At 44.2% G+C, this 11,415-nt stretch overlaps 1 protein-coding gene across 1 annotated transcript; it reads right to left on the reverse strand.

Annotated features, from left to right (window-relative positions):
* Positions 1-227: 227 nt before the first annotated feature.
* On the reverse strand, positions 228-11,415 carry LOC109483679. Its single transcript, XM_019786716.1, has 16 exons — positions 11,175-11,415; positions 7,997-8,238; positions 6,060-6,225; positions 5,778-5,895; positions 5,416-5,651; positions 4,905-5,189; positions 4,102-4,343; positions 3,616-3,781; positions 3,316-3,436; positions 2,974-3,206; positions 2,572-2,856; positions 1,925-2,166; positions 1,281-1,446; positions 1,055-1,172; positions 708-955; positions 228-559 (listed from the first exon to the last, which is right to left on the reverse strand). The coding sequence occupies exons 1-16, from the start codon at positions 11,239-11,241 to the stop codon at positions 228-230; spliced, it is 3,267 nt and encodes a 1,088-aa protein (XP_019642275.1). The 5' UTR covers positions 11,242-11,415.

Here is an 11,415-nt window from a genome sequence, read left to right on the forward strand (position 1 = left end):
TGAAAAGGCCACTTAGGTGCACCTGTTCCACCATGCCCTCCATGTATATTATGTATGTGGTTAATCGTAATAAATGAATAGATAAATAATACAGTGGCTTCCCACTGGGAGACGTAGAGCGGGACGACCACAAACTACACTTTTGTCTATGTTAGAGAAAGACGCTGGTCTCACAGGGACTGCTCTAGTATCCGATATTAGGGACAGGGTGCATTCGAGTAACTTTATCAAGTGTACCGGGCAATTAATCCGGAGTCATGATGATGATGCATACCTTCACCGCGTCCTCTTTTTAAGCAGACAAAGAGGTCGGTTCCCCTGCGAGCGTAGTGCTCTGCCCTTTTCCCATCCGCGTTACTAATGTCTGCGTCCAGCCCAGCATCAAGTAAAAGTCTTATTGCCCGTAAGGCACAGTTTTTACGGGTCTGACGCTCTCTATCGGCCATGACAACGACATGCAGTAGGGTGTTGCCTTTCGCGTCGGTAGCTTTAAGTGCGTTGGTGAATCGTGACCTGAGAGACTCGCAAACCATCGTCATCACCGGAAGGCTATCTTCTCCTGTGCATACAAAGTCAAATCAAAAACTGCATGTATTCAATAGCTAGAAAATGGTGCGAGTGTAATTATAACAATACCTCTGTTCATACCAGCCAATCGCTCAGTTGTAATTAATGTGCAATAAGTCCATGAACGAACACACTCATACCTTTCCCAAGTTCCACTTTGAGTAGTGCATGCATGGGCGTGTCTCCCTGTTCTAAGCTGAATCTTCCTAATTCAGACCCGTGCTTTAGGAGTGCATGGATGGTGTTACGGATGTCATGGATGGTGTCACCGACACATCGAGGTGATGGGGCGCCCTTGTAGAGATGTAGGAGGGGCGCTAGGTTGATCATCGACGCGTCGCAGCCGGTTGCGATTCCCCCACTGTTTGGTTTATATCCGCCACCACCGCTGGAAGCAAACAATGTTCATGTTATCGACTACTGAAGGTTACAGACATGAATGGAATGTCACACAATCGTACGATGCTACATCATCTATTCCACTCACCGAAAGAACACACCGTGCACAAGTTCCCACTTCTGCTCTGTGACGAGTCGTTCCACCAAGATGGTGCGAAGGCTCTGGACAGGTTGCACGGGTAGCAGTATCATTTCCACATCGCCTACTGCAGGGAACGACCAAACTTATTTTAAATCTTATTTTACATTCACAAATGATATATTCCATTGCAAGTAACCATAGATTTTTAAATTTCATAATCGAAATCACTTGCCTAAAACTTTGGGAATCACTTCAGCCATACGGACTAAGAAGGCCAATGGTTCTTTGTCCAGAGGTCTGCCCAATTCGACCGCCTTCAGATAGCCATCGCGAATGAACATAAGTGCCTGGTTGAATAACTGCATTTCTAGTGCGGCGTCGCCAGCTTTGTGGTATCCCTACAGCAGAGTAACAACAAAAGTAAACCTTTGTTTCTACAAAGAAAATTGGGTGTCATCATTGTGTGCGCCCCGGCATCGTCCCACTGGCGTCATCTATAACAGTGCGCACCTAGCACCGTGAGGTAAGTACTTCTACTTCTATACAATACTGGGCAATGCCCCTCACAGGGTGTAACGTTCAGGGTTTCAATGTTCTGGCGCGACCGGTGATGGTGGTGCAAAAACAAAAAAGTGAGGCAATAATATGTCAAAATATTTTGTGCACTACCTACAAAATCAAAAAGTGATACTGTGGTATGTACAAAGTAGTCGCCCAGGGCTAGAACATGAACTTTTACAAAACTGACACATTCTGATGCCTTACTAACAGAACGAAGTATTGGCATGCACAGGAAACGCTACGCTATGCATCGCAGGATGTGTAGCTTACGTCTTTACAAGTCAAGCAAGCATCAACTTAACTAATATGTTGTACCTTCAGTCGAGTCGGGCGAGTGCGTATGGCCTCTTGTGCATCAGACAACGCCAGATCAAAGCGCCCGAGTCTTAGAAAACAGCTTGACCGGTTCAACAAAATTAGAGCGAGGTCTGACCCGTGTCCAAGTTGACGAGCCAGTTGCAGGGCCTCTGTGTACAGATGACATGCTTTCGCAAAGTTTTCCTGACGAAAATGTTCAGTCGCACATGCTGCAATCCTTTCCATCTCAGATTTCAACACTAGGATGAAAACAAATTGAGATAATCATCGTCTTAGCCTTTTTTCAGGATTTACCAATTTGCTTACTGGTGGCGGCATTGCTAGCTTTTCAAGTAGGAACTAGTAGTTATCAAACCAAATGATGAGCACTGTTAGGGCCTGCTCACCTAGCTAGCCATGATCATCTCACGATCACAAACTGAGAATATTCGTAGGATAATCATGTTTGTGTACTGCTTAGATCATTGTCGGCATTTGGTCCTGTCACAGCCCTCTAGAAAGTTCTACAGCCTAAAACCGCACAAAGGCCTACTGCGAGTATCATCGCGCCGTCATTAGCTGATTAATTGCCAGAGTTGGTGACCGCGTTGTACTTTAGTTTTCAGTTTCAAAAATAACAGATTTTACCTTTGTCTGGTACGTACCTTCACCACTTCCACGCTCCAAGCAGAGAAAGATATCCGATCCCCTGCGAGCGCAATGTTCTGCCCTTTTCCCATCGGCGTTACAAACGTCAGCGTCCAGCCCAGCATTAAGTAAAAGTCTTATTGCCCGCAAGGCGCATCTCTGGCTGGTCTGACGCTCTCTATCGGCCATGGCAACTACATGCAGTAGGGTGTTGCCTTTCGCGTCGGTAGCTTGAAGCGCTTTGATGAATCGCGCCTTGAGAGACTCGCAAACCATCGTCATCACCGGAAGGCTGTCATCTCCTGAACATAAAAAGCCAAATCAAGCTATTCAATTGCTAGAATATGGTGTGAATGCAATCCAAAAACAATACATCTGTTCATACCATAAATTCATACCTTTCATAAACAAGTCCATACCTTTCCTAAGTTCCACTTTGAGTAGTGCATGCATGGGCGTGTCTCCCTGCTCTAAGCTGAAGCTTCCTAATCCAGATCCGTGCTGTAGGAGTGCACGTATGGTGTCACCGATGAATTCAAGCGGACGTGGAGAGGCGCTGTAGAGAAGAAGGAGGGGCGCTAGGTGGTCGATTTTCGACGCGTCGCAGCCGCTAGCAATTCCCCCGTTGTTTGACCGATACCCGGCACCACCACTAGAAGCAAACGATTCATGTTATCGACGATGCAATGTTAAAATATAAATGGAACTAGTTGTGGTGAATACACACAATGATACCATGGCATATTCTCCATTCCACTCACCGAAAGAACACAATGTGCACAAGTTCCCACTTCTGCTCTGCCACGAGACGTTCCACCAACATGGTGCGAAGGCTCTGGACAGGTTGCACGGGTAGCAGTATCATTTCCACATCGCTTAGTACTGTATGGACGAACAAACAGTCTTGTTTTACATTCAAAAATTGATATATTCCACTGCAAATAACCATAGAGTAAACTCATATATGTCTAATTTCTTATACTTCTACAATGAACCCTTATCAAGTTAGAAAACAATTGACTTTCGGTAGACTTTTACATTTCATAATTGAAAACACCTACCTGGAACTTTTGGAATCACTTCAGCCATACGGAGTAAGAAGGTCAGTGGTTCGTTGTCCAGAGGTCTGCCTATTTCGACCGCTTTGAGATAGCCATCACGAAAGAACTCAAGTGCCTGGTTGAATGACTGCAGCGCTAGTGAGGCATCGCCAGCTTTATAATAACCCTACGACAAGGTGATAACAAATGATAAGTTTGATCCTACGTATAGGAGCCACAGACAATAAGGCGTCTTGTGTCACGTCATCATTTTATGTGGAATATCATCATCTTGAGTACCATGTCATCATTATGCGTCAAACAGCATCGTCTCGCTGGCATCATGTATGATTATACCTAACTAACACCATGACATCACTGCGACTAACACATTTTGATGCCTTGTTTACAGAAAAACTATTGACATGAAAACGTTACTCTGGGCAACGCATGATGTGTAGCTTACATCTTTACAATCAAAGATTAACTACCAGTAATCAGTAGTACCTTCAGTCGGATCGGGCGAGTGCCTATGACCTCTTGTGCATCAGACAACGCCAGATCAAAGCGTCCTAGTCTTAGAAAACAGCTTGACCGGTTCAGCAAAATTAGAGCAAAGTCTGACCCGTCTCCGAGTTGACGAGCCAGTTGCAGGGCTTCTGTGTGCAAATTGCATGCTTCCACAAAGTTTTCCTGACGAAAATATGCGGTCGCACATGCAGCGATCCTTTCCATCTCAGATTTCAACCCTAGGATGAAAAAAATAAGGTGCGTTAATCGATATCATTTTAGCATTTTTCAGGATTTACCAATGTGGCTACTTGTTGGCATTACTTTTCAAGCAGCAACTACTCAACCCAAATGATGACCACTATTAGGGCCTGCTCACTTACAATCACAACCTGAGAACATTCGTAGGATAGTTATGCGTATACTGAAAAATTCAGCTGTCTCAATTAAATCTTTGTCGGGGGTTGGTTCTGTCGAAGCCTGCTAGAAAATTCTACAGCCTGAAAACCGTACGACGTCTATAATCAACATGACCAACCGTTATCAGCTGATTAATTGCCACAGTTGGGCCTACTCACCTTCGATCGTCTAACGATGAGGCTATCATAGGATATTTATGCATGTGTACTGCGACTTAGATCATTGTCGGAATTTGGCCTTGTTCACCAGGACACACAGCCCAACCTACTGTGAACATCATATCGCCGTCATTAGCTAATCAATTGCCAGAGTTGGTGACCGCGTTGTACTCTTAGTCTTCAGTTTCAAATATAACAAATTTACTTTTGTCTGTTACGTACCTTCACCACTTCCACGTTCCAAGCAGAGAAAGACTTCCGATCCCCTGCGAGCGTAGTGGTCTGCCCTTTTCCCATCGGCGTTACGGACGTCTGCGTCCAGCCCAGCATTAAGTAAAAGTCTTATTGCCCGCAAGGCGCATCTCTGGATGGTCTGACGCTCTCTATCGGCCATGGCAACTACATGCAGTAGGGTGTTGCCTTTCGCGTCGGTAGCTTGAAGCGCTTTGATGAATCGCGTCTTGAGAGACTCGCAGATTATCGTCATCACCGGAAGGCTATCTTCTCCTGCCCATACAAAGTCAGATCAAACAATTCAATTGCTAGACTGTTCTGTGTGCGTGTGCAATGATAACAGTACCTCATAGGTTCATACTAGTCCCAGTTCTCCATCTGCAACTGATACGCCGAGCAAGAGGAAGAGCAAATTAGAAAACAATGATATCAGTAATGTACCAAAGGCAACGTTATTTCTGTTCTTCAAAATTGTGCACACAGGGTAACAAACTCGTACCTTTCCCGAGTTCCACCTTGAGTAGTGCATGCATGGGCGTGTCTCCCTGCTCTAAGGTGAAGCCTCCTAATCCAGACCCGTGCTGTAGAAGTACACGGATGGTGTCACGGATAGTGTCACAGATAGATTGAAGTGGCGGGGCCATGTAGAGATACAGTAAGGTCCCCAGGTTGATCATCGACGCGTCGCAGCCGGTTACGATCCCCCCACTGTTTGGTCTGTATCCGCCACCACCACTGGAAGCAAACAACGTCAACGTTCATGTTATCGACGGGATCACAGCGGTCAACGCAAGCAATGTTACAAACAGGAATGGAAGATCACACACAATACTACGATGCCACATTATCTATCCCACTTACCAAAAGAACACAGCGTGCACAAGTTCCCACTTCTGCTCTGCCACCAGTCGTTCCACCAACATGTTGCGAAGGCTCTGGACAGGTTGCACGCTATGCAGTATCATTTCCACATCGCCAACTGTAAGGGAATGAAATCTTATTTGGCACTCACAAATTGGTATGTTCTATTGCAAGTAACCATAGGGTAGTAAAAGATCATACATATAACACATGTACAGCCCAGCCTTATTTAGAGACCAATTGACTTTTAGTAGATTTCTTACAGGAAAGCCATGCACCTACCTGGAACATTTGGAATCACTTCAGCCATACGGAGTAAGAATGTCAGCGGTTCTTTGTCCAGAGGTCTGCCTAATCCGACCGCCATGAGATATCCATCGCGAAGGAACTCAAGTGCCTGGTTGAATGACTGCAGCGCTAGTGCGGCCTCGCCAGCTTTGTCGTAACCCTACAAAGGGGTAACAGAAACAACAGAAGTTTGGTTCTGGAAGCCAAAGAAACGGACCTTTCCGGTCGAACACCGTAAACCCCGCCCCCTTTTTCATTTCGAACACCTCGGTCAAAATCAGTGCGAGAAGGGCCGCGCAGGCCGCCGCCGCCAGAATGTCGGTTTTGCTGCTCAACTTTAAGGTCGAGTTTTCAGCAGCGGAACACTCTCTCAGCAGCCCCAAATAAAAAAGAGAGTTACGCTAATTTTTTTTTCGCTCGCGGACGCGGGATGCGCCGCATAACATCACACGGTAGGCTGACAAGAGTGCCCAGTTGCTGACAAACAGCCGATGCATGTGTTACGCAGAGTACATTTATCTGTGACAGGTTTTCCACGACATTTTCGTGCATACATCGCAGCCAGGGAAAAAACGAAATGAGAAAAAGACAGCTCGGGTGGTCACGAAGAAGGGCGCAACTTATAAAGGACTTTGTGATACAAGTAGAAACATCAGCACACAAACGTGGACATAAACAATAACTAGAGAGGCCGACATTTGCTTGGGAGCAAATACAGCATATTTCAGTCCATCTCCCTCCCACGCAAAAGTGGACTATTCCAAGCTCACCCCAGTGTAAAACTGGCAAAGATTCTCAAATAAATGAATTATATAGTAGCTATGTAATTGAGAAGAAAGATGCAAGAACAAGCACATTGAATCTCGAAAGCTTTACTAATCTTATTACAGGTATGCAAATACTAACAATGATGAGATTTGATACATTTTGAAGGTCTTAGGCACATAAAATTGAATGTGATGTGTGGGTCATTAGGCACGACTTACGTGCAATGTGACCCCAGGTAACCCGCAAGGGAACACGTGTTCTATGGCCAACGGCAGATGGAACGGGCCATTCTTTAGATATAACATGGAACGGGTACAGCACTTTTGGCCCTTTTTTTGCTGAAAATAGCCATTAAAGTTCCCCAAATGAGTCATTTGGAAGTGGTGTATGCCAAATATGTGACTGCTATTCTGTAGACACATGTTCAAGGTACCCTTATACCGAATTTCAGATCATTTGGTTGTAAAACCAGTGCTCAGGATCCAAAAATCCATTTTTTGGCGAAAAATGCCCCAAAAAACTTTCATAAAAAATTTTCAAAGGCATTTATCAAAAAAATGAAAAAAAAAAACGCCTGGGGGTATTGGCCCACTCTACCTCCATGCCAAATTTCAAGTCATTTGGCTGAATGATGGCCGAGTTGAATCCCTTTGACCGTTTGGCAGGAGAAGAAACATGAGAGAACACAATATATTTCATCCATACCAAATATAATGAGGGCTTCATAAACAAATACAAGAATGACAAAACGTCCTTGGTTAACTTGAAATTGCCTCCGATGTCACAAATTCACTTTCACCGGTAAAACAAGGAGTATTTGTCAAGTAGACATCAACTCATTTTGCTTCTCTTAGACTTTCCCGAGATTTTGACCGAGGTGTTCGAATAGAACAGGGGGTTCGACGTGTTCGATCCGGAAAGGTCCATTATGACGTTCTTTGACACGTCAGATCATCGTGTGCGACATGACATTGTCTCACTGGCATCATTTTTAACCATACGTATTTAACGCCGTGAGTTGAGTAACTAAAACATTGACTTTGATAAAAGTAACAAATTTTGACACCTTTTTTTTGCAGAAAAGCTTATTGATACACTGGAAACTTTACACTGGGCATTCCATAGATGTGTGGCTTACATCTTGAAGCAAACTAATGTCATACCTTCAGTCTTGTCGGGTGGACGCTGATGGCCTCTTGTGCACCAAAAAATGCCAGATCAAAGCGTCCGAGTCTTAGAAAACAGCTTGACAGGTTCAGCAAAATTAGAGCGATGTCTGACTCGTCTCCAAGTTGAGCCGCCAGCGGCAGGGCCTCTGAGTACAAATTGCTTGCTTCCGCAAAATTTTCCTGATGAAAATATGTGGTAGCACGTTTTGCGATCCTTTCCATCTCAGATTTCAGCCCTAGGATGGAAACAAATTGAGGTGATTCTCGTCTTAGCCCCTTTCAAGAGTTACATATGTGCTTACTGGTGGCGGCATTCCTTTTGCATCAGCAACTATACTGGTAGTCACCCGAAATGAAATACTGAGCAATGTTAGGGCATGGTCACATATGTAACAGTTGTATGTCGCACGATCGCGTCTCACGATCGCTGACTGAGGGCATTCCTGGGTTAGCCATGCATATGTAATATAGGCATGTGGCTTAGATCCTTGTCGGTGGTTGGTTGTCACAGGCTGCTAGAAACTTCTACAACCTGAAAATCGTACGATGATAACTACGAAAGTGACCTCGCCTTTATTAGCTGTACAATTGCCACCTGATGCTAAATGTAAATGTCGAGGTCTAAGATGTTCCAATGCAACAGAACTTGATATGATACAGTCATTTTTGCAACCTCACAAATATTTCTCAACTTACACTGGGTAAGGGGCTCAGAGGAAACATTTGCTTTGATGAAAGAATCTTCTAGTAATTGCTTTGATGTGTTTTTAGGTGCTCCTTCCAATATAATCGTGATAGTCGGTTCATACATGTACATCTACATGCCTCCATAGAAAATGCGCTCATAATCCCATATCAGCTTTTGGTTGAGGGATGTGTCTGTAAAGGGAGTGGTTATATCCTCTATTTCCACATTTTAATGCAACTTACCACATGTGATGGCTTTATCTTAGATATGTATATGTATAGCATGTATATACAAGCCTGAAAAACACAAACGCAGTATATTCTCATACACACCCTCCCCATAAAATGGGCGGTCCTGAAACCTTTGGTCCTCCTGTACCTACAGCCACATTGGGTAGTAACTTTCATCTAGTCATGAAACTAAGTCAGTGTAAATATGAGCTATTACATACTCTCTCCACGCAAACTGATGAAACATTGCTATCTGCGCGAGAATGAACCACCAAAGTCCTTGCAAAACCATACCCTACACCCGGATGATGATTTCAGCCCAGCGGTTCGAAGTCTAGTTAAGTTGAAAATAGTAAAATTCTCCAATCTAAAAGTAGCCGATAGGCTCGAAAGTACCTATGCAAACACGAAATTTATTGGAGACGAAAAAAACAGAGGATGCATAACGTCATCGAAACGGTATATGTTGGGTGAATGAAAAGTTGTGAACTTAGAGGTCAAAGGTTACACAACTGTTGAACAATGGGAACATGTGCAATGTGAGGCTTGGCCGGAGAGAATTTTTTTCTATTCTTTTTTACTATCTTCTAGCGAGAACGTGGTATTTGTGATTTTGTGCTTTTAAAAGGTGGTGTCAAATCTCCTTTATTGATTTTGGTGTACAAGGAGACATGCACGATATGAATGTAGGCGTAATCACACTTCCAACCGGCTCGTCTTGCTAGTCTCTACCCGGAGTCTTCTCATGTTGCTTGAAGAAAACTTGCCAACAATTTGACAAAGGAGTTAGCGGACAACAATATAGGCAACATGCAGAGACTACGTCATGCATGGTCGGTGCTGAACGGACCCTGTTGTTGACACTGTGTATTTGTTTTGTTTTCTACCCTGTGCCTGTTTGCACCTGTCCCTGCCCAAGCCTTGACAGTTCATGTATTAGAACACTCTAAGGCGGTTGTTTGTTCCTTTATAGAGTGTCAGATACAATGAATTACAGGTGTATGTCATGAATGTCAATGTGATTTTTCATAACCTCATTGAATACTTCGATAGATCAGTGATTGGCTTTAAAAACACCAGTCGCTAAATGTGCTGAATCGACTCTCTAAATATGCTTTATCGATTTTTATGGATCATTTGGAAGTTGCCCCGACATGCCTGGTGGAGGAATCCGTAGGTAGAAATTATGCTGAAACCGCAAACTTCGTGAAAATGATATTCGTGGCATTAACGTTGACGCTGAAATGTATGAAGAGTTGGTGACCGCGTTGGTGTTTTAGTCTTTAGTTTCAGTGTCCATTTACTGATTACTATTGTCCCCAGGCGTGACATGAGTGGAAAACTTCACTTCCTGACAGACATTTGAGGCCTCGTGATACGAACGGTCTAGTCGAACTCCAACAAGGGAGGCATGAAAAAATCATAGTCTAGGCCTGGTAATAGCTGCTGAGTCGATCTTTGTTTTGCGGAGCTGAGGTCGATCGCGACAGAGACTGCGCAGCTATAACAGGTGTGGATACCAGGCTATAAAATTATTTTCTTAGCCCTTAGCTACAACCAAGGAAGTTCAAGATCTTAAAACCCCCTTGCCTTGTAACAATTAGCCGGTTTGTGTAACCATATGGTGCGCTTAATAAGTCTTATCTAGTCTATCTAGCTTCCACCAGGCCTTTCTACGGGAATAAGGATCGTAGCATTCCGCAAAAAGAAGAGTAAAATTGGCCAGGGGAGTCAGTCCGCGGAAATTTGGTTCTTTCCCTCTGAACTGCGCGGCCAGTCAAACCCCAGGGCGGCCAAACTACCCTGTCAAATATTCTCCTATATGTATAGCCAGCGTAGTTAGTCTGGTAGAGACTAGTGTTTATCAAACACAGACTGAACGAGTGAAGTGTACGCACCTTCAATATTACACAGAATAGTTTGACCTTAATGTACATCTTTGTCAAACCGTTAGAATGAAAAGTTTCTCAGGTCACATCTTTAGCTAAACCACGAGTAGCCTCCATCTGACGTTTTGGCCAACTTCTACTATCTTCCGAGCCCACAGAGTCCGGTAGCTATTGAGACTGAATATCTAGACCCGGAAGTGAAATGAACTACACATATTAACAATAGTAGCCCAACTTCCCTTTTCTGGAGCTATGTGAGTATATATTCCCTGCCCTCACTTTAGATCTTTAACAAACGCTCAGTTAACCTTCTTATGTTATCTTTAACGTTGTTTCTGATGTGAGACAAGAGGAGAACAGCTTACGTGACTGCTGCTGTCGGTTAGCTTGTCCGGGTGGCGGGAAGGACCACTGCCATGGCGGCGTTGCCATCTTGAACTAACAGCCACCAGCTGGCGGTGCGTTCCTCAAGGTGTGCCGAAAACTTCCTATCGTCCCGCGTACTCAAGTCAAAATGACTTGCACCTCAGGAATGATAAACTTTTATCATACTTTCGCCGATCAATGTACCAGTCTGTAACTGCACCGAAACCAGCCCCGATGCTC

Source organism: Branchiostoma belcheri, unplaced genomic scaffold, assembly GCF_001625305.1.
Source record: "Branchiostoma belcheri isolate BF01 breed outbred unplaced genomic scaffold, Haploidv18h27 scaffold66, whole genome shotgun sequence".
NCBI lineage: Eukaryota > Metazoa > Chordata > Leptocardii > Amphioxiformes > Branchiostomatidae > Branchiostoma > Branchiostoma belcheri.

Coding starts and splice junctions, on each gene's coding strand:
- LOC109483679 (XM_019786716.1), bottom strand. CDS start 11,241: ATGGCAACGCCGCCATGGCAGTGGTCCTTCCCGCCACCCGGACAAGCT. Junction 5,190..5,415: donor CAAGGTGGAACTCGGGAAAG/GTACGAGTTTGT, acceptor TTGTATGGGCAG/GAGAAGATAGCCTTCCGGTG. Junction 3,207..3,315: donor GTGCACATTGTGTTCTTTCG/GTGAGTGGAATG, acceptor GTTTGCTTCTAG/TGGTGGTGCCGGGTATCGGT.